Source organism: Xiphophorus maculatus, chromosome 20 (genome assembly GCF_002775205.1).
Source record: "Xiphophorus maculatus strain JP 163 A chromosome 20, X_maculatus-5.0-male, whole genome shotgun sequence".
NCBI lineage: Eukaryota > Metazoa > Chordata > Actinopteri > Cyprinodontiformes > Poeciliidae > Xiphophorus > Xiphophorus maculatus.
The window spans coordinates 24,589,143-24,613,726 of record NC_036462.1 but is presented as its reverse complement, the minus strand read 5'-3'; the positions used below and the strand labels follow the sequence as shown (position 1 = coordinate 24,613,726).

The window sequence follows — 24,584 nt, the reverse complement described above, 5'->3', positions numbered from 1 at the left end:
TACAGTGTGTCCTTCATAAAACAACAAATGTTCAGAAGAAAAAAAAAAAAAATCTCATCTGAAATGGAAGAGATTTCTCTGCTCCTGTGTACACTAAGCCTGCATTAGCTCATACTGTAGAACCGTAAGCAGAGCACATGGCCCTGGGCGCTGGCTGGCCAAATGAAAATCCACTGGAGAAATTATCGAGCGACGAGAAGAGTGGTGGTGCAGCCTGCAGGGACACACACACACGCACGCACACCCCATATGCACAAACACACAAACTTCCATGTTTCAGCCACTGGAGACACAGTTGACTGTTAATTAGCCAGAGCGAACGAATGAGACAGAGAGAAAGGGCGAGAGTGCAGACCAGAGAGAGAGGAAGAGAGAGCTCAGAAAAGGAGGAGAAAGGACATTAAAGAGAGAGAGGCTGATTAATTGAACGTGCTCATATCTTACACATCTCCTCAGCTTCCTCACCCTGGGATAAGTTGTTAACTCTGCTGCTTCCTTCTTTCCCTGCAGGTGGCCATAGCAACCACAGAGCGGCGGCGACAATGCATTTCACATTCCGATGCCGCGCGCATCAATTGTTTTTACTTTCCCTTTCATTTATTCCCAGGTCTCCTGGTATGACAGGGGGCCGCGATTAAAATGCTGGACATCTCTCAGTTAGAAATGCGGCTTCAGCTGCAACAGAAGATGGCTGGCTACACCGAGCTGGCACTTAAGTACTTAAAAGGTACCTCATTTAAATTATTATGTTGAAATGTAAAATAGTAGAGAGTGAAACCTATCATATTGTGACACATTACTATTAATAAACCAATAGCTTTTTTCCTCACTACAGGCTTTTCCCAAAGTGAAGTCAATTCCTTCAATTCCTTCAATTCAATCAAAGAAACAGAGACCAGGTGAAAGGTGGATAACAAGTGTCGGTAGAACAAAAGGGATGAAGAGCGGTAGTGAGAACAATGTGTTCACATTTTTACCAAGCTGTCAGAGGACCTAATCCGCCCCTCTTTTTCAAGACACTGACCTTTGACCTGTGCTGTCAGTCCTAAACACTCCTCTCCAGATCTGATGGGGTTACAGGAACATCGAGTGAAATCAGGCCACTAATGGCTCCATATGGCTAACATCACTTATAATTAGGATGACAGCCTAACTGCCTACCACGCCCTCCTCGTCTTTAGCGTAGCGCTGTAACAGATTTGCAGCATCACAGAGCTGAAAAGGTTAAACTACAAATGTACCCAGTAATCAGCTGGTGACTGAAATTGGATCATTTTATGCTTTGTGAACCCTAATTGGTAAAAAAAAAAATCTTCTATTTTAAGATCAGTAGAGACATTAGACCTAACCGCTAGCTCATCACTCTGACAACACTCTTCGACATAGATGCTGTTACTGAGGAAATAATACTAATTTTGCGAGTATTATTATAAGTGAAAGTAGTAAAAGTTGAGATGGAACCACAAAAGTTGCAAAATTTACTTTTGGCTAATTTTAAACAAGACATTAAGCATATATATACTATTCAAAAACTGTTAGGTATATTCTGTTATCCTTCTGTAAGAAGGATCTGTGAAATAACCTCTGATATTTATTACAATCACCTCCGGTATTAAAATGCAGTTATGCACATAGTCTATTCTTGTCTTTTTGTATTTCTAGTCTATTTTCCATAGCCTGTTTAATTGTTTTGCACTTTGTATTGTTTTTCTGAGATAATTTGACTAGGGACTTTCCTTTGAATGAGATTAATAGTTGGTCTTATCTTGTATTTTCCTTTGATTCGACTTGGAAAACAAAGCTCAGAGCAGAGAAGTGCATCAAACCTCAATTATTAACTCAATTATTAACTGGTTGCAAGATGGAAAACAGTGGAATTAGCCAATCATTGAGACACTACTATTAATATTACAAGCCAAAAATAATTCAGTTTGGTTTATTTGTATAGCGCCTGTTCACAATAAATGTCGGTTCAAGGTACTTTACAAAAAAAAAGTCAATTCAATCACACATGCAATCCAAGTAATCCTAGTTATCAAACAGTACATTAAACTCAATTATTCAAATTAGTTCAAAGAGTACTTTGAGAAAACGCGGCAAATTGCATCGAATCATTGACTTGCGGCATTCATGCCTCCTGGACGAAATAATGTTTTTCTCTGTTTTATGCACTAATGTACAAAAAGAAGATGTTAAAGATATTTTAGATATGTCTGACAGAGCTTTATACAGGAGCAGAGGTCCATACACAAGCACTACTAAACAATGTATATCGACCATCATCATGTTTGGCAGGCATATTAGAAAATAAACTTAGGGTTAGTCTACAAGCTCGGAGCTTCCCAGTTGGAATTAGGATTTTGTCATATTTTCGACTGGAAACTCAGAAAATTCTACTTCTGAGCACAAAAAAATGCATCTTTATAGAGAAAACATAAAGAAACTGATGGTCACAGCTAGCAAATTAAACATGACAATTTCAAATATATGTTAAGAATAGTTTAACCTGTCGGTCATGTTTTTATTTTTTTAAACATCGTCAATACTTTATTAACTGAAGAACTAAATAAAATTTATTTTGCCGCATTATTTACATTAGTTATATAAATAACTAATAATGATTCAAGGCGTAGACTGCTCAGCCTAATTTATAGTTAGAAATACTGATTGCTATCATTTATTTAATAATCTAAAAAGTAACACAAGGTCATGGCCTTGTTATTTTTGGTTTTATTTTACAAACACTTTAACTCCATACAGAAACAGGCAGCTCCGTAGCTAACTCTACGTTTTTTTTTTGTTTTTTTTTTTACATTTTATGTCAAACATTTGATTAAAAAACAAAGGAATTAGGAATTATTTTTGTGTCATGAGGACAGTTTTACAAAAATCCTCCCTCCCCAAATCCTTGATCAGTCCAGAGATCGTTCTGATCGGGTGGATCTAATGGCTAAATGAAGCTTCAATGAGACAGTCTGTGAGAAAAACTCACCCTTATTCCTCTTGAATCTACTGCTATAAACGGAAAAACAAAATCAGAGTTCGTAAATTATAGATCACAATTGACATGTCACTACCCATTTTGGCGACACCTGTCGTCACTGGGGAGAGCAGCGCTGCGTTCTGTTGTTTTTACTGTCAAACCATCAAAGTCACATTTCTTGCCTTTCCTTCAAAGTGAGGAGGCAGACAGAAAACTAAGTCAGCTGGGGCTGTGCAGCAAAACTCAGCAAATGAAACATTTGTGTCAGCTGACAACTACATAGTAAGGACGTGAATACCGAAGACGTCTCAAGCTGTCACGAGTGTCCCAAATTTCTTCCTTGTCCCAAATTTTTTTATTCTCTGCTTCAAGAAAAATGAATTCAATATAAGATAGACTGCAACTCCTGTTGGGATCCTTGCAAACTTTTCATACTCATTAATCTTTTCTCAATTTGTCACATAAAACCACAAACTTGTGTTTTATTTTTATGTGACAGACCAACATAGAGTAATGTTTAATTGTAAAATGGAAGTCTAAGGACAACTAATCCAGATTGTTTGCAAATAGCAATGTTTATAACCAACCCGAGTCACAAAAATTTTAAATGGATTCAAAACTTATTAAATAAAATCCATCTGTGTGTAATTCAATATTATTATAGAATAAACATTTGAAGAACTACTGGTGGAAGACAAACAAGCTTGCAAAGAAATTGCTCTGGTTACACGAGAAGCAAAATGCTAAGTGTGGAGATAAGGTAAAACTTTGCGTCACACTTAACAGCACCATCTTCATAGTGAAAGTTGGTTGGTGGCAGAATCATGCTGCAGATAAGCTTTTCGTCAGTAGGGGAAAGAGATGCTGGTCAAAATTGATGAGAAGATGGATCAAAATAAATACAGGGCAATCCTGGATCAAACCCAGATAGTCCAGAAGAAAACAACCCCCAAAAATGTACACCCTCTCCATCTAATCATACTCAGTTTTAGCTACGTATTAGCAGAAAAGTAACAGAAACACAGTATAGTCTCTAACTTTACAAAGCTGGATGATGGATAAATGCAGTGAAGGGTGGTTCTAAAAGGCAACTGGACTTATTTAGATGGTAGAAGACATTTCATCTCTCATTCAAGAGGCTTCTTCAGTTGTGAACATTGGTTGAAAGCATCACACTTATAAAGTGTAGTCAGAACAATAACACTAAACCTTAATTACCCCATTAGTGACCTAACAGCACTGCTGTTGTGACTGTCCTCCTTTGTGTTGGTCTAAAATCCCCCACCCAAAAAATCAGACTTAACAGATAAAAGCCTGTGGTTTCAAGGTGACAGCATGTGAACAATAATCAAGGGCTATTAATAATTTTCCAAAACACAGTGAAGCTCAAGCTATTTCTGAGAAGCTACAACAGGGCACCGTTTACCTTTCTGATGGCAACTGTAGTGTAATGCATGACTCGCATGATATTACTTATATCTGAAATAAAAAAAAGCTCTGTACCAATGAAATGACCTTTCGCAGTTAAAACAAAGACCTCAGTCATATTAAAACAGACTGTGCCGAAACATAAAGCGAAGGGACTTTTCTGGCTGTTGCAAATAATTCGCTTCCCAGAATGTACTGCTGCAGTTATTAAATGAGAGTTAAATTAAATCTTCGACGCCCGCTGTGATTCAGAATTTCCAAGAAAGCAGTAAATATAACTTAATGAGAGGAGGCGTTCACATGCCAACCGTTTAGCTACAAAACAATTTCATAGGATGAAAACCACCCACTTCCAATTTTAAAATACTATTAATTTGGTGAATCTTAAAATCAGAAGAGTTGAAAAAAATAATAATCCGGCGTAGGAGGCAACATGACTCAGTTGATTCGTTGTCATTATTTGCGGAATGAAAGTTCATTGTTATCTGCCGTCACATCCACATGGACTGCACGTCTGCAGCGCGGCGGCGGCACCATGCACAGCTCGGGGCGCTTTGAAAGGAATTGGTTCTGTTAGAGAGGAGGAAACAGCTTTTAACCTTTACAGGTTTTATGAAACGGTGTCTGAGAGAGAGAGACTGCTGTGCTTAACGCCCGGTGTCACATCGATATGGGACTAGAACAAGCAGGGGAAGTAAAGCGTTTTAGACGTAATGTGAATGGATGGGAAGACATCTGACGGTGTCAACGTACTGCTCAGCGCTGATGAACTGGTCCTCCTGAGGGATGCACTGCACCTTCCCAATGCGGACTCCGCCTATGATGTCTTTGAACTGCAGACCCAGGTTCTCACCGGTGATGGTCAGCATGGTCCCTCCCTGTCTGGGCCCCGTCTCCGGGTACAGCTGGCGGAAAGGCAAAACAATAAGACATTTAGTAAATTCATAGAAACTTAATGTGTAACACATGTAATTTGTTTTAAAGGACTAAATGACTCAATGCAAAAACAGAACAGTTTCTTGCAAAAGTATTTATGCTTTTTAAATTTTCTCATACACATTTTTGATTTTCTAAAATATTTGGACATTTTTATAACACAGAGCAACACAAAGTAATATATAATTGAGAAGTGGAAAAAAACTGATAAGGCCTTCGGGGCCTTTATAAGAATAACTATTTCCTTTACTCTGACACCCCTAAAAAAGTCAACATACTTAATGAAGAGGCTCTGTGTTTACAATAAGCACAGTAAAAATACACCAGAGAAGACATGTATGGAATATCAGTCTGAACTGATAATCCTCCCTATAAAACATGGTGGTGGTAGCATGATGCTGTTGGGATTTAATTTCTTCAACAATGACTGATGTCTGGTCAGAGTTGATGGATCAATGAACGAATGGATAATACTTTATTAATCCTTAGAGGGGAAATTCACATTTACGTACAGCCCATCCAAAGAACAACAAACCAGCAAACATAACGGACATGGGTAGACGGGTCTGAAGCTGCCCTTTCGTTAGATGACAATGACAACATTAAGTTAGATGATGGGAGAAAAAAATCATTGCAAAGGTTCCAAAATACTTCTGAACATGAAAGCAATACATTAACAACATAAAGATGGGGGTGCAGTTGGCCTTCAGCTCCGTCCATCCTTTTGAAAAACAAAGTAAAAATCCTGGAAGAAGGTTTCAGGCAGTAAAAGACTGGGATGCTGTAATTACATCAAAACGTGTTTGTACAAAACATGCGGCATGGGGATGGGGCACTTTGTGTTGTTCTTTTTTAAAATCCTAATATAATAATAGATCAAGATTTGGTTTGTGAAGTCACAAAATGTGAAAAAGTTCAAGGGATTTTAACAGCTTTTCAAATCGCTCTACTAAGCTGCGTGATGAATGTTGATATGGTCAGTGTGTTGTGCGAGAAGTGCTACTTTATCAGTCCTATTAAGTACATCTCTGTTCAGTTAAACAATCCCAGTATGCCAGTTCTCATATTGGACCCATCCCTCTAAGACTCACTCCTATCTCTCGCTCAACCAGAAATGATTGATCTGTACATTTAACACTCACAAAGTCTTTAACTAGGGATCCCCTTTCTTTCCCCTCAAGGTCTGTGAGAGGTGAGCAGAGGTGCTAATAGCTACCAAGCGCCAGCCTGGTCGCTAATCACTTCCTATTCATCCAGCCCTATATGCAGACAATAGTAATCAGTCACTTCTACCATAATTAGGCCTAAAGCTAATTGGATTAGAGCATGGCAGGGCAGAGGGATCATTTGAAGCAACACAGAGGGGGGAGAATGGGGCTGGACGAGGAATGTGGGAGAATCTGCCGGTTGGGTGTCATGATGTTAGTCGGTTAAATGTTAGATGTGAAACTTACAATTTAAAAAATCTTGCATCATATCAAAAACTTATAATAATAAATGTGTTTGTTCTGTAATTACAGTGGTGAGATTAACCATGTTCTGATGTTTGGTAACTGTTTTTCAGGGAAAGTAGCCATTATTTTCATTAACTTGTTCTTACAACCCAACAGATTAAATTTTTAGTTTTTGTTAAGATTTGTTTCCTCTATGCATGTCTTAAGTAGCCTTCATCATACCTTTTATTTCACTACAGCACTTGTTGTTATTTTTAGATTACCAGTACGTCGATGCAGACGTGTCAACAACAACACCACACTGACTGAGCTCCACCTTTGGAGTGAACTTTGCTTAAAGTAGAACTTAAAGTTCCAAGCCCTGCCATAAACAAGATTTGTTAAATATCTTATAATAAAATATTTATTTCTATATATCCTAGCTAATGTATGCATCTCGTTAGCTCTCATAAAATTATTTTAAAATCCTTTCAAAAGTCCTTTCACAGTGCTGCATACTGCTTGTCAGCTGTTGAAATAAAGCTAATATACTTCCCCCCTCGCTTGTAACAAGGACAAATTGGTTGTTTGGAAATCTTTACAAACAAACAAACAAAAAATACCACCCGTCATGTAGTGGGTCCTAGAGGAACACCACCCCTCAATCTTATAAGGGTAAGATTTTTAAACCTACAGCTGGAAGGTGTGTCTATTAAATCGTCCACTACAGGCTGGCAACCCGAAAAGATAACACAAAAAATTAACCTGCCAATATGTGAAATAACTAAAAAACTTAATTTGAATCAGTTGGATAATGTTTTATTTACATTTTTATGATAACTTTGACATACAGTGAATTTTCTGGAATTTTTACTCAGGCTAGTCATATTCTCAGGATCTTATACTTTTAAACAATAGGAAATTAATTTAATAAATCAAACTTGATGAAAGTAAAACTGGACCATAGTGTGGACATCTGTTAATAACAACACTTCCTGGAGGTGTTTGAGCCCTTCTGGATAATAATGAGACTGGTCCTTCAAGGAAATGTTTTTCAGTGCGATACCTTCCACGAAAAAACTTCGGTGAAATAGAACTACGGAAACTGTGGCTGGTTAGTGTAAGACGCAGCTGCTCCAAACGCTGCTGATAGAAGCGCAGTGTCATGAAGGCCAGAGCTGAAATGCCACAGAGATAAAAATAAACTGCTTCCCATCTTGCACCAGCTCAGACGCTGATGAGCATCTCTTTTCTTCTCCCTCTCGAACCTTTTCAACTTTCCTCCAACTTGCAGCTTTTGCTCTGCTCTAAATGTGCATTTTTAAAGGCTCCGGAGTAGTTCCCCAGCCAGAATCTTCAGATATGTTAATCAACTTCTCTTTCTCAATAAGTGGCAGCTTATCAAACACACATACACACGAGCTGCTACATCAACAGCTAAACAGCAGAAACAAAAAGGCCTTTTTGATAAAAGCCGCCAGCCTAAACACTCGCTCTATTCTCCGCTTGCCATCACAACGCTTTACGCCCATTCAGAGTCTCTTTTTTTTCTTCTTTGTAGCATCCTTGTCCTGTTGTGTTGAAGGCTTTGTGTCAGGCCCATTGTGTCTGACTAAGCAGCAGAGCACAGATAGCATCTGCTCATTATAGGAGGGGGAGGAGAACAGGAGAAGAAAGCAGGGGGCACGGAGAGATGATATGCACGCTGCGTAAGGCCTCTGAAGTTATCTGCAGTGTGAAAGCCTCTCACAAAAACAAAAAGTCACAAACAAACTGATGATGGTACTGACATACATATAACAGCCTTTACAAGCTGGCTAAGTGAATTATTAATAAGATAATCAATGAAGATGTGTGAAGAACATTATGTCAGAAGTCAAAATCCATTCGGGGCCAATTAGAACATTCTAGCTCAACTCTGAGGACCCAGAAAGAATCGTAAAAAAGTAAACAGCTGACATCTTGCCGTAATTGTTCCTTTATGGACAGGAATTGCAAGCATTTACACCGCCACTAGCCCATTTTATGTCTGCTTGTGCAGTAACAATGAAGCTCAGCACTAAAACTCGATCAGCAAATCAAAGCGGTCCAGTCGATAAAAGCCTCTAAAAGGAGCAGAAACTATCTCTGTGTTGACAGAGGTCGCTATAAAGATGGGAAAATGACAAGAGCATTGGACTTGTAGAGGAAAAACATGGGAAAAAAAGGAAAACTTGAGGGGGTACAGATGCACAGAGGAGAACAATTAGAGGAGAAGGCTGAAAATCTTGGAGCTAAATAGCCCAGTGTAGAGAAATCACTGGCTTTTTCATGTGCACATAAATGACATTTGCACTTCTCCGCAGAAAAAGCTGATCATTTACGTAATCCACTTTCTTATTTTCAAAAGCTGACAGAATGCAAAAAAACTGTGCCACATGCAGAAGCACTAAAAATGCACCATTACCGCCCCCACGCTGGCACGGCCGGCTCCGTTTTAATTGGTTTCCTAGGGCTCACTGTGATACTCTTTCTGTCCCAAAGGAGGGAGCAAGCAGGAAATGATGGATGATGGTGGGCCAGGTAGCATCCAGGACCAGTAAGGGGACATTTCCGCTCAATACTGGGACACAGAGGCACAGTGTGCGACTTTGAACATGGTCTTGAGGACATTTATACAGGTCACACCAGCTGGAGATTGTTTTATTGCTCCAAATGTCGACTTGTGAGTTAGAGGGGTTTTGTTACGTATAGGGCCATGCAAAAGTATTCGACATTTTCGCATTTTATCACTTGACAGACACAGACCTCTGTCTATTTTATTATAAGATGCCAACAAAAATATATGTGGATTTATATTTTTTGTAGTTTTACCCTTTTTTTTAAGATGATGGACTGAACAGTGCCTTGAAAGACTTAAAAAGCCCAGGGCATTGTTTTATAGCCAACCCTTTCTTCACACCTCTGGCCTATCTGCTGTGTTATTTTGCCTTTTTGGAGCTGTTTATTCACTGAGGTCTTCACAAGTAAGCTGAATTTAACATTAGATTCAAATATAAAAAAGTGGATTCCATTTACTATTTAGGACATATCTGAAGCCAATCTGTTGCAATTCTTCTTATTCTTCTAATATCAGAATGGAGGGGATTATACAGTTAGGGCCAGAAATATTTGGACAGTAACACAATTTTCGCGAGTTGGGCTCTGCATGCCACCGCATTGAATTTGAAATGAAACCTCTACAACAGAATTCAAGTGCAGATTGTAATGTTTAATTTAAAGGGTTGAACAAAAATATCTGATAGAAAATGTAGGAATTGTACACATTTCTTTACAAACACTCCACATTTTAGGAGCTCAAAAGTAATTGGACAAATAAACATAACCCAAACAAAATAGTTTTTTTTCAATATTTTGTTGCGAATCCTTTGGAGGCAATCACTGCCTTAAGTCTGGAACCCATGGACATCACCAAACGCTGGGTTTCCTCCTTCTTAATGCTTTGCCAGGCCTTTACAGCCGCACCCTTCAGGTCTTGCTTGTTTGTGGGTCTTTTCGTCCGAAGTCTGGATTTGAGCAAGTGAAATGCATGCTCAATTGGGTTAAGATCTGGTGATTGATTTGGCCATTGCAGAATGTTCCACTTTTTTGCACTCATGAACTCCTGGGTAGCTTTGGCTGTATGCTTGGGGTCATTGTCCATCTGTACTGTGAAGCGCCGTCCGATCAACTTTGCAGCATTTGGCTGAATCTGGGCTGAAAGTATATCCCGGTACACTTCAGAATTCATCCGGCTACTCTTGTCTGCTGTTATGTCATCAATAAACACAAGTGACCCAGTGCCATTGAAAGCCATGCATGCCCATGCCATCACGTTGCCTCCACCATGTTTTACAGAGGATGTGGTGTGCTTTGGATCATGTGCCGTTCCCTTTCTTCTCCAAACTTTTTTCTTCCCATCATTCTGGTACAGGTTGATCTTTGTCTCATCTGTCCATAGAATACTTTTCCAGAACTGGGCTGGCTTCTTGAGGTGTTTTTCGGCAAATTTAACTCTGGCCTGTCTATTTTTGGAATTGATGAATGGTTTGCATCTAGATGTGAACCCTTTGTATTTACTTTCATGGAGTCTTCTCTTTACTGTTGACTTAGAGACAGATACACCTACTTCCCTGAGAGTGTTCTGGACTTCAGTTGATGTTGTGAACGGGTTCTTCTTCACCAAAGAAAGTATGCGGCGATCATCCACCACCGTTGTCTTCCGTGGACGCCCAGGCCTTTTTGAGTTCCCAAGCTCACCAGTGAATTCCTTTTTTCTCAGAATGTACCCGACTGTTGATTTTGCTACTCCAAGCATGTCTGCTATCTCTCTGATGGATTTTTTCTTTTTTTTCAGCCTCAGGATGTTCTGCTTCACCTCAATTGAGAGTTCCTTTGACCGCATGTTGTCTGGTCACAGCAACAGCTTCCAAATGCAAAACCACACACCTGGAATCAACCCCAGACCTTTTAACTACTTAATTGATTACAGGTTAACGAGGGAGACGCCTTCTGAGTTAATTGCAGCCCTTAGAGTCCATTGTCCAATTACTTTTGGTCCCTTGAAAAAGAGGAGGCTATGCATTACAGAGCTATGATTCCTAAACCCTTTCTCCGATTTGGATGTGGAAACTCTCATATTGCAGCTGGGAGTGTGCACTTTCAGCCCATATTATATATATAATTGTATTTCTGAACATGTTTTTGTAAACAGCTAGAATAACAAAACTTGTGTCACTGTCCAAATATTTCTGGCCCTAACTGTATAAAAAAGCACACTTTCAAATTTCTAATTGCAAAAATACTAACATACCTACTTAATCATAAACTACTTTTTGTTGGTCAGTAAAAGAAAAATCCATTGAAGTACACTTGAGGTTATGCTCTAAAAGTGACAATATGTAAAAATAAAAAAATAAAAAACTGTACATGCATATGTAAATGCACACACAAGTCTGAATTCGGTGGAAAGAGTAAAGCCAGAGAAACACTGCAAAAATTAAATCAGGACTTCAGCAGCTTACGGTCCTAATTTTTGCCATTTCTAAAATCAGAGTTTAACACCCAACATTTACTGCTGCTCAGGTGCTGGAGCTGTTATGGAAACGGTGCCCAGCTGACCACAATCAAGCCACATCAAATGGGAAGTTGCACAACAAACAGAGGCACTACTTGCTGTTTTCAAGTCTCTGGCCAACTGTGTCGACAGTTGTTCAACGTTCTGTGGCGTTTCCTTCCTGGATCAAGTGCCGAGCAAACCTCCAATCCAAGTGAAATTAGAGGCCACAGAGCAGCTTCCATAGTGCAACACGAAACAAAGCTGCCAGAAGTAAATAAAGAGGAGGCTTAAAAAAGGGGGCGGGGAGAACGGACTTGGCCAAGTGACTGGTAGGAAGCAAAATTGTATTGAATTTTTGTGGCCGATGTGATGCTCTTTGGCTGACGGAATAAAACAGCGAATGAAAAGAGAGAGAGATTGTCACCTGCGGATGTTCTTTTGGCATTAAATGTCAGACTGTAAATGTCATAGGTGGAGAGGACGATGGCGGAGTGAGGCGATAATGCCTCTTCCCGGTGTCTCCCCCAGCTCGGCTTGTCTTTGTCTCTCCTCCTGCCCTCCGAAACCAGCAGCGACTCTCTCCTGCTGATTCTGGAGCTCGTCTATGCCAGCTTTTTGACTGCCACCAACATCTTGCCCAGAGGGTAAAATTTAGCCCTACATATGCATGCAGGAGCACATGTTTGCTTGCCTGCCTGCCACCACCCCCTCACCTCTCTCTTACAGACACAGCCCCTCGTCTCTGTATGCTTGTTTCTAAGAGATAACTGAAGCGAGGATGAAGAGAGAAGGCGCAAGGGTTCAGGGATTTATCTATGTGCCACTGCTCCAATTATCCAATATCTCCATTAAGGATTCGAAGCAACACAGCCTGTCGCACAACAAAAGTTCTAAGGGGTATAATAGTACAAGTCTCCATTAATGAAAGGAGAAAGCATCTAAAATTATGTATATTACCTATGCATTTCTCACTTCTTTCAGCTGTTAAACATAACATCTATTTCAGCTAATGTGTTGATTTTTCAGTTCTATAAATATGTTTTGATTAAAATAAGAACATAATAGGTAAATAAAACAGGAAAAAGTGACAGTAGCTAAAAGGGCTGAATGTCAAGACATGTCTCACAGACCAGTGAGTTAGTTTCACACTGGGCTGTGTGTGTGTGTCCATACCAGTGGTGAGCACTGTGGGCATCGTGACCCAGGTCACAGTCAGACGAGGACCACCGCCATGGTTGCTGATGGCAACAGATGGTTACACTGTAGTGTTTAGACGCCTCAGCTCCCCCAGCCTATCATGCACAAGTGTGCAAAAGAGCATACAACCATGCAGGCTACCCGCAGTGGGAAACAATAAGCAGAAACACACATCTTAGGTTTGCTCCCGTCTTCCTCTTCAGCATCACCACTGTTTCTGCCTCTTTGTGCCTCATCTATAATCTGGTCAGTGTGCGCAGCGTCAGTGTGTGTCGACTACCCCCTCCATGCTCGCCCGTCTGTGCTGGTCTGAACCACATATTGTGTAGTATAAATAAAGTATAAAACTTAAATTATTCATTGTTTTTTTCTTTTTAAAGCAAATTATGGCTTTCAGACACCATTGTCCGAAAAAAACAAAGTATGTGATAAAAAAAAAAATCAAAGCTCAAGAAAAAGTGGAGCCTAAAACATGACGACTCACAACATACTAGTAAGTCTATCAAGGACTGACTGACAACTAAGAGACTGAAAAATCTGGGCAGAGTTGAAGCTTACTTCAACTCCTTTTGGTCAAATCAAATATTTGGGTGACTTGATCAACATCTGAGAGCTGAAAGTGAGTGGTTGGGAGAAAGTTTCTTCACACTGATGTCTGTCAAAAATGACCTAGCAAGAATATAACAATAGAAAAATGGCTACTTTATGGGCAGCAGAAGAAAGAGGACAGAGTGACCTCCTTTCGCAAAGATCCTTGTTGCAAGAAATGTGGGTCAGCTTTGTGAAATAGGTGAAGAGAACACATTTTGCCCCAGGATTATAACAACATTGAAAACTTGGCTTCAAGGGATTCAACAAAGTAAACCTGAGGGGTGACAACATTACAGTTCATTCAACCGGAAAACAAATGGATCCAAGCAAGTACCTATTCTGACCAATAATGTCACCATAAGTGTTGAATGTCAGCATGAACTTTTTTTTTTTGGTGTTTCAGTTTCTCAGTTAAGTGAAAGACAAACTGTGTTTCAGCATTTACATTTTTCTTCCATCTACCACACGGAAACATTAGCATGAAGAGACTTTTTGAGGTGAAACAAAATATAAGAAACAGCAGACAGTAATACAAGGGCTGATAATATGTAGAAATGTGGGATGTTCATCTGCTTCCATCCACTTATAACGTTTACAGAGCCATTGGACTGGTAACTAGGGCTGCACAATAAATTGCAATATCAGTGTGAGCAATATTCATATCGCAAAGGACTGTTGAGAGTGAAATAATTGCTGGCCTATATATTCAAATTATTATGAACTTGCATTTTAAATGCTAATGTAATATTCAGACAGTTGGACAGTCTCTGGTGGCAGCAGATGGCAACGTTTCTCTGAACTTCCTCTTTGTCACTGGATAAATCAGCATAAAATTCCACATCCTTATGATGCCACATTAAAGCAGGAGACACTGCTGTCACTTCGTCTGGTCTTGGGTTGACATTGTTTTATGCACTGATAATCAAGTTTTCTGCTCCAAGTGAAACGTCATCACTCGTCAACAACTTTTGGCTGTATTCTGTCCTCTCGTGAGCTACAACTCAAAACAGAATTGAAAAAGACAAGTTGTAAAAGGATTATACATTCCCTTCAACTTCAGGTTTATATAATTAGGAGCTTATACAGAAGTATTCATGCCTGCTGTGATGTTATGGTGTCAGGTGACAGTGAAAATCTTTCCCATTTGATTTTGTTTTTGCAATTATGAAGCTCGCTGAGAAGAAAAAAAAAATTCTGGGCATTACTGTCATTGCAAGAAAAAGGTTTGATAAAAGGACAACAAATACCTGCCTTCTGTTGTTTTCTTTTGTTTGTTTTATAATGTGACTACATGTTAAGAATAAATACCATGTTACTGTAACATCACAGATATAATTTATCTTTCATACACACCTTTTCAACATCTTATTATGCATTATTGAAATTGGGGCTTACCTTTGTGATCTTTGGGTGTGTGCAGCGGCTGTTTCCAGTGGTAGCGTGCATCCAGGTGTTCTCGGGGGGAGTGCACTCCTGTCTGAGGGAGCACTTCTTATCTCCTACGCACCAGCCACACTCGAACCTAGGGTTTGCCTTCAAACACTTGCCGCAGCTGCCTCGTAGCGCAAAGCACTTATACAGGTGAGCTGAAGATGAGAAGAACGGGAAAAATGTTGCGATTGAATTGTTTTCCGCTACTACAAGAGCAAGAGAAAACATCGCTGTCAACAATTTCTTCAAATTTTTATGAGCCAAGACAGCAAAGAGAAACAACACAGGGGGTTGTGTTTTGAAACAAACTACTTTCACCATTCCAAGATCTCCATGAAAATGTATTTCATAAGACAAAGCTAAGACTCCTTCACTTAAAGATCACCTCACTCTCATCCCAATTTTAACTCCAAATCCCACTGGTAATGCAGCAGCTTTTAAAAAACGTGTTCCAATTACTGGCAGCTAAACGATTTCCCTGTAATTACACGATCCTAACCGTATTTATGATAGAGAAGGATCGCTAACACTCCACCAGATGTTAACCCTGATGGTAGGGGAACATCTTTGTCCTGCAGATGCCCTCTGGATGCACTCAGGAGATTCATATTAGCGATAACACACAATGCAGAGCCACTGATGCCTGATGCTGATACTGTCTGAATTTGTTTGTGCAGACACGCGGTATACGTTACAGACACACTCGTATGACATCAGATGCAGCTCAGCAGCTCGAGAAACATGTGAAATGTGAGACAACAACAGCTTGGCTGGCACATTTAGACAACAGGGATTGATCAATACATGAAGTGACTTATATTACTACCAAATGGCAGCAATCACCATTTTACCAGCATTAAAGATGAAACAGCTTGAGCATATAGAATATGTCAAGCCAGAATCCCTCAGCGTCTCGCTTGTGTCTGCAACCCTCAAAGAGCAACAACCAGAACCAGACAATGACACTCCCTCTGAATGTGTGTGCATCCACCCTGTGTACATCCACAGGACGTATCGAACACTGGTGATGAGGTTATTTTAGCTCACAGCAGGGGGATAATGTTATAGTCCCCCTGCTGTGCTGCATAAGCCACAATAATTATAAAGACAGCCCTACAAAGAGTGTTTTACCAGTAATTATATCCAACAGACATGATCTCATTGTCTTGTCCCACAGTGTTGCATAGAGCATGTATGAGTTTAATCACTACCCGCATAGCTCTTTGTTTGGAGAGCAATTTGGGGTTATAAACCAGAACATAACATATATATGCAGATTAGAGTTTACACAAACGTTGTATGCCTAATTGTATAGTAACCTGTTTAACATCTCACCTTTCTTTTCCTCACTGGCTGGCACTAAATCAAACAAACCTCTTCCTGTGTTAGGTCACCACAATTTTTTCTGATTGCTAAATTTCAGTATAATTAGAAAGTGCTTCAGTTGTTTTTTATGTAAAAGTGTAAATTTGGTTAAAAATGAGTACTTTTGTTCATGCTTATACGCTAAGAATCTCATCCCAGCCTGTCCTTAGAGCAGACGGATCATATCAGTGTAAGAAAAAAAATACATTTAATTTCATTTTACATAAAAGTGTTAAGAAAAAAATTAAAGCAGCAATATGCCCATGTGTTGAGACCAGCTTAAGCACAGTACTAATGAGCAAAAAATATGAAACATACAGATGGTACTATTAGGAACAGTAAAACTCAAAGCTAAACAGTGTAAATACAGTGTTAAGTGAATGACATACAACTAACTTACCTTTAATGTTGTAGGGGTTGTCGATGACAAAGTTTCCATTCCAAACTACAGACAGATCCACTGGCAAGTCGCTGATTTCATCCCCTTCGTAAGTATACTGAAACAGAGAACAACATTAAGCACAAGATTAGTACAAAGTTGCTCATCTAAACTTTTTTTTACAATAGTAAAACTTGCATTAGTTCAATAAAAGAAGGAGAATGTAGGAGAAAAATAAGAAAGAAGAAACTGAGTTCAGCGACTAGCTGCTAGTAATGTGATATGCTACGGCGCTCACACAGTCAAAGGGGCCATAAAAATGAAGTATGAGAGACAGGCTATATTGTGATTTTCACACATGGCACATCCACGGCTCCCTAGCAGAGCGCGGAGTTGATTAAGAAATTGGGATCCCCATCACTGCATGACTCATTCCATCCCAGTGATGAATGAAAAGCCTAATATATCTCCAACAATAATATTCTCATCTAATTTCATTTTTGCATCCTGAACTAATAAGAAATGAAACGTAATTGACTCCTCATCGGCATAATCAGTTTTATGGATTTGCTTTAAATGAGACAACAAGTCTTAGAAGCGGTAATCTGATGGCGGTGTGTGAACTGAAGGGATGACATAGAAAAAAGCTCCCTTGAGACCTCTCCTAACAAATAAATAACAATTATCACCACCAAATAAAATGCAGCTTCAGAGGGTACACCTCCTCCCCTGAGTCACACAGACGTAAACTATCTTCTCAAAAGATACCCAGGAGCGGTGCTGAAAGCACAAGCTGCGTCATCACCTTCTCTCTTCTCACAGTGCCAAGCACGTTTAAGCTAACAGTCTCCTTAAGCAAGATGTAGCCTTAGCTTTACTAGATTTGGAGAAGCATGTTTACATCCATCTTGTCACCAGAAGCAGTAAGGAGAATAAACTGAAGATAACATCCCAAAGATAACTGTTGTTGAACTGCAGCAATGAGTGACCTCTTAGGGTCATCAAGTTTCCAAAATCATTTACATGCCCACCGACTCATTTGGAGTAATACCAAAAGAAGATTCTTCTGTCTGACCATCAGAAGTGAGGTTTGCTTAACTCTACTTGCACTTTAACGGGAACTGTGTGCTTTCTTCTGATTACAATAAGAGCAAGTTTTTTTTTTACCACAAGCATTTCACATCAGGTTGGGATGAAACGAAGGATAAAATGTTCAGAAAACCACCTCAAGCCCACTGTTAAGGTCAGTGGAGAGTCGATAATGCTGGGAACCTTTTTTTTGTCATTATGCCACTCATTTGAATGAAGCTTTTAAAAAAACAGGAGACTTCATTCAAAAAATCTGGTGAATCCAACTAGTAAACTTTCAGCCTGATAGTTATGCAAAATGTGTGGTACGTCAAAAGAGGAATGGTTCTCTAAACACACAACCTTCCTCAATGGACACTGTCTACATTAACCTGGGCATTTTCAAACAAATTGGGAACATCTGCACCATTTCTACTTCTTGTCCACCAGGTGTGCTTAGTGACAAAAAAACAACATTTTCAAAGAGAACAATAGTTCTCAATGAGAACTATGAATGTTTGCTGTGTATTTGTGTGAAATGGTCATTTGGACATAACCAGAGCAATGCCATATACCCTCACTTTGAACAACCTCAGATGTAACATGAGCAATTGAAGATTTGCTTCAAAGAAAATGTGACCCACAGTTGTTTTAGTGATACTTAAGATGTTCTTCTTTTGAAATTTTAGCTAGTTAATATCAACATGAGTATTTACTGATGGAAAATTGGTAGTACAGCATTTATAATCAAAATCTAACAGACCATATAGATTTAGATTAAAATATCCTGTAGAGTAGCTGAACATCGACCTAAATACACATAAAACTTTGGCACTAACTGAGGAAACAAAAGACTAAGAGGACCAAGTAGTTTGGACAAGCCCTTATCTCTGTTTGCTCAAACATTGCGAAATGTTATGGGAGAAGTTTGGAACTGTCCTTTTGAAACAATAAAAAGGGCTGTGCAACACAAGGTGACTTTGTTCAAAATTTCTTACTGAACCACTTCCCCCTCAAAAGCTGACTAAAAGTACTGGGTTTAAATGTAAACTTTTTCTAAAACTTGTCAGTGCAGGATAATGCTACTCCAAAACAAACAAAAACAGGAATTTATTGCAGCCACTGCACGTAATGCTGATGATATGTACCATATTGCCTGCCATATTCCCTGATGTAGGGATGATGGCCTGCAGGAATGGAGATACGACCTAATACCATAGTCACTCAGAAGGTGCCCAATAGCTTTCCCCTCCTCTGCTATGGTCACCATCTTCAGTAGCTTCAGGGGGCAGAGATAGCAGGCCTCTTCTCTTGTGGTGAAGTGGTGATAAAATCTAATGTGAAAGCCCCCGTCCTGAGGCTACAGGGTCCTCGCAGATTGAATCAAGCTACAACTTGCTACCACTATGCGATATCTCCCACTTCAGAGCGATACTGTGAGATTTATCTGAGCGTCCGTAATAATAGTGATTTTAAATGTGTTTTAGCAAGGGAGGAGGTGAAGAAATGTGCATAGACAAGATAAGAAAAAGAAAGGACATAGCAATGTCACAATTTCTGAATAGCTGATTAATTCTTTCTTTGCCTCTGTGATTGGATGATTTGCATTTAGTGTGCCCTGAAGGTGGAAATGAATAAAGAAACATGTCTGCATGCAGCTCAGATTAAAAGTGTAGTTTCTAATTTTAAATAGGAAGTCCTGTCAAAGTGGGATATCAAGCCCACTTTAGCTCTGATTTTGGCAGGCAGTGGTGTACTACAAACCTGGGATGTTAACTGAAAGATAGTTAATGCCAAAGTATATACACTAAGTTTAGATGTCATATTTACCAAATCATCGAGGTGAATTAAACCCAACATGAGGCAAATAACGATTAGTGTACAAGAACATGCTTGTAATGTGTGATAGAAAGTCCAGAGATGAGGTGAAATTCAAGAAAAGCTGTGGAGAAGAAGCCTGATCCAGCAATAAGGGAAAAAGAGCAGAGAGCAGATTATTCAGCAGCAGGGGTGAAGGAGAAATAGCGAGGCCAAGATGGATAGAGGGAGGTGATTGTGTGTTATTCCGTGGACACCATTCATTTACACACGGAATAAGAGGCCATGGCTGGGCTATAAGCGCTTGAACTGGTGGGGGCTAAAGTGAAATTGGCATTTTCAATTTGTTCTCTGACACGTCTGCCTTGGTCTATTCACACATTCCTCTGCGCCTCCTTCTCTCCCTATCCTCCTCCTGACTCCCGCCTCTTCCCCTCTTCTTCCTTTGCCTCTTATTATTCCTTCCCCACACCTCTGCATGATCCTCTCCTGCTATCAATCTCGGCCTGACTTTCTCTCGTCTACCTCCATGCCCCCAAAACACCTGCAGTCAAACAAGGAAATATGAAGCAGATTTCTTTATCGCATATAACAAACATCTCAGGCGCAGTGCTATAAATACGCATCCCGCACGTGGGGCAGTTTCTGGAGAAGGTTGTTGGAAATTTCATCAAAGGCTCATGTACAGGAACCATAAATGAAATATAGAAAGACATGCAAACACAGGAAGAGGAACCGCCACACCAACACCGCGTTCTGAACGTTAGTTATTATTTTTGTCCGGTCCAAACATACGGATTTCTTCAGCATTCCCTCCCCCATCCATTCCTCCCAGTCCTCATCACCAAGAGACCACCCAGAGTGCCTGAGAGCAAGACGTTTTCTGCAAGGGGTGAAGAGAATGAAATAGTATGTTTGAGTGTGTGAGAGTGTTCAAGACAAAAAGACAGAAGAGAAAGTGGGGTAAGAAAGATACTCAGGGACACATCGCTGCTGTAGGTTTGGATAACGAAATGCAACAGACAAATCAGAACTTTGCAGAATCAGCAGGTTTGCAAATCTAGAGACTGACATTTTTCATGTTTTTACTAGCAAAGTAAACTGGAAAGTAAAGCATCAAGTCATGGTCATGTCACTTATTCTAGATCAGATTAAGATCTTAACTTAAAACTTGTGTTTGTAATGTTAAAAATGTGTAAAAGAAAAAATATTGAGGGGCAATACATTCATAAGTTTCTATGAAATGCAGAACATTTACAGACTGCATGTGGCACATGCTAAAGCTGATACAGGTGTTTGAGATTCATTAACTTTTACAGCGACCACCATCAGGTGTGTATCTCACATTCACACATTTGTCTTTCAAGAAGTAACAGTCTAGTTGGAAACTAGGTGGCTACTAAAAGCAGAATATTAAAAATCTAATTAATCTTCATTAAAACAGACTCAAAGAGACAAGGAAAAGTTTGTAATTGGGACAAGACAAGCTGAGGTGTTTAACTCGAAAAAAGAAGGATGATGAATAATATCTTTGATTAATGTTGTAGTGAAGGATATATGTCAGCACATTTTCAGCGAACCCAGAAACACCAAACAGCAGGGCTGAGGGAATGGTTTCCCTCCGGTAATATAATGTCATATGTGTTCTATGGCTCTATGCTGAATCCATTTCTATATTTCAAAGTCATTAACTGTGTCTTTGTGCTGCTGTGCCGTATCCCCTCAGGACAGATGACCTGTTGGAGGTGCCTTGACCAGGAGGTCAAGGCACCGTTCACTGTCACTGCCGCTTTTCTGCTGAGCAGTGAATGAGAACATGCCCTGCTTCCCCCTGAATCAGACAGCCAACTCCACTGGATAACCTAATAGATGACTGATGTAGGTGTTCCCCTTAACCCTGCTTTACAGCCAGACGAGTAGTCTCTTTCAAAATCTACACCACACACACCCCTATGTTGAAGGCATTCGCTGACAGCTGGGAACATCACTACTTAGCCTTTACTCTCCATTTTAGTCGGTGGTAAAGGTGTCTGTGTTCGTACATCCATCAACAAAGAGGTGAGGATTCGTGCGCAGAGTATGGAGAAATGAGGGTTTGTGGGGTCTTCATTCAAAAAGCATAAATAATTAGTAAGGGAGAAGGTGTGGCTGGGCATGTACATGCATATAATGGGTAACACAGGGTTGGGATTGTTAGGTTATGATCTAGAGCTCATCTTCTGTCACTGAACCAAAAGCTTATTAAAGTTTTATAGTAAATCAGCACAGTGGCACAATGCATATTTAAGCGACAGCAGGAAAAACACAACTAAAAAAAAACCCCACTCACTGTTTGCAAGACACAATACAGACTAACCACAAAATGTAAAAAATAAAGCATTATTCTTTATGTCAACCAATTATTATTTAAAAACATGATGAAAGAGATAAATTTGTTGAAATAAAATGTATTAACAGAATATTCATATTAGTATAATTATATAATTTCTAGCTTCAGCTATTGTATAACTGAAGCTAGATTATTGAATAAAAAAAAGACATTTTATTCAATAAATGTCTTCAGTTGTTGAATAACTGAAGCTAGCATGATTCTAAAAAGCTAAATCCACAATTAGGACAGACGCAAAGAGAAAACCCTTCTGCCTTTCCAGACATGTCTCCATTCCCACTATTAAATACAGACATTTTTTCCCCCTGAAATGTAACAACTGTGTGATGCAGTGGTTCCCAAAGTAGCCGTTGGGAGCCTGACAAGGGGCACGAATCAATAGTCATGGGATCTTAGAGTTCCCTTTCGAAATCTCACTAAACATTTATATTCATATAAGTCTCTTATAATCTCACAATAGAATAAATACAATACAACAAAATAAAAACAAAAAAATTGTTTGTAGCATTAAGTACAAACATATGATTGTATACTCCTCAGTGTTTAATATCAAACAACATTGAGAGCATGTTGTTGGTTTATCAAGCCACTACCAACATTTAAACAGGGTTTTTTGGGGGGTAAATTTATTGATATTTGCCAATTAACAGAAAATGTTTTCTTCAGAATGTTTGTAGAATTGCAATTACCCATCCTTTAATCTAACAGAGATGAGCTGTAGACAAAGTCAATGTTTGAATGTAGCTAGAGAGATCAGTGGGGCAATCAGTGACCCTGGAGAAATAAGTGTGAGTTTATTTGCATCTGACGTGTTGTTGTCAGCATATTCCTGAGAGAGACTAACAAGAGACAGAACAAACAAACGGAGAATGAATATGAGAACCAGCAGGAACTATGGTTGAAGGAAGCTAAAAGTATAACAACTGCTACTTTCTGAGGGTCACAGTCATATAATTAGTCATTCTGAAGCCGGACACCTAAAAATATCAAACTTGCCCCGGGCAAGTCTATACCGATGACAAGACAGGCTTTTCTCCATCTCTTGACAGTTTTCCAGAGGTGATGACAGGAAAGTCAGACCTGACCGAACACATCCTTCAATCAACTGCAGATCCTTCCAGCTATAAGATATCTCACAAAAGGAGAGGCGATGAAACAAACAGAGGACACTGACGCAAAGTTGGTCCATCTAAAATAGTCTTTACCCGACTAGATTAGGTCCGACACATAGTGTCTGTCCAAGTCAAGATTTACACATCGCTATACTCATTTATGCACAACACATACACATGCAGTCAACTTCCAGGCAGATATGGCCTCCTAATCAAGGCTCAAGTGGTAATCCTTCTCACTGCTTAGGGAGTGTGAATGTGTGTACACTATGTGTGAGGTCAGGCAACTTGGAATCACTCCCTGCTCATAATAGGAGACTGTTAGCCAGTGCTAATCGCTAATGCTAACAGGATTGGAGCATGGCCGGACCCAGTTAGCCAGCTTATCTCTTGCACAGAGACCCATATACACACACACACACACACGCACACACGCCCACACACATGCACAGGCTTGGACTAATACTTTCTACACTAATAGAAAGAAACACAGAAAGAAGGGAGCGGGAGAAAAAAATGCTGGCTTGAGAGAAAAATAATGCTGTCATAGTCAATGTTTCTTATTTTTCAGCCAACACATTAAGCTAGTGTAAGCTACAAGACTTCTTACAGAGGGAAAAAATCTGATATGTGGTACTTTGCAGAAATGTCCATATTTTCAGTGTCACCCTTTTGCTTCTCTGTCAACTTTGTGCCATTCATCTGGCAGCCTTTCTCCCCTCACCAACTCGCCAGTAGGCTTAAATAAGCACATGTATTAAAAAAACCCAGAGTTTTGTGGCATTCATTCATCAAAAGAACAGCACTTTAATAAAGTAGCCTTTACATATCAAGAGAAAGATAGCTGTAGATGAGAACTTATAGTTGGTAAAAAGTTTTTGCACATTTTTATGTTAAAATTTTAGATTTTTCCAGACTTAAAACTCCACAGTTCTCAATACATTTGCTCAATTTAAAAGAACAAATGCGTTTTTGTGCCTCTAATGAAATATAAAAAGATGGATGGACAAACATGAATAACTGAAACTTGGAATAAAGTTTGGAAATAGAAACATTTCTTCAAGCTTTTTCTTTAGTCCTACTTCTTTAGATCTCAGAAGTACCATCAACTTTTCATGGCTTCAATACTAGACGTTTCATGTACTCTACAGAAACCCTGCTATCGAAGTGTCTCATTGACAGTGGCATTTGAGAAAACGAGTTGATGCCATCTTCTGGCAGAAAACCCTTCATATGGAGTGTGTCTTCCCCACCCAAATGCAACCACATCTGCTCAAAATGACAAAATAAATCGGGTAGCTCTGTTAGACCCTGAAGGCAAATTTTGTTCTTGCTAATCTCCTGATAATCATGAAGAAATTGAACTGGTAAAATCCA

General features: G+C 39.5%; 1 protein-coding gene across 4 annotated transcripts in view; it reads right to left on the bottom strand.

Moving 5' to 3' along the window:
* Positions 1–24,584, bottom strand: part of plxna1 (plexin A1) — a 219,682-nt gene that overhangs the window by 42,944 nt on the left and 152,154 nt on the right. For all 4 annotated transcript variants that reach the window (XM_014468382.2, XM_023325775.1, XM_023325773.1 and 1 more), the window contains exons 11-13: positions 16,842–16,938; positions 15,041–15,231; positions 5,165–5,316 (exon numbers count right to left, since the gene is read on the bottom strand). In XM_014468382.2, the coding sequence (XP_014323868.1) occupies positions 5,165–5,316; positions 15,041–15,231; positions 16,842–16,938 (440 nt within the window). The remainder of the gene's footprint in view (positions 1–5,164; positions 5,317–15,040; positions 15,232–16,841; positions 16,939–24,584) is intronic.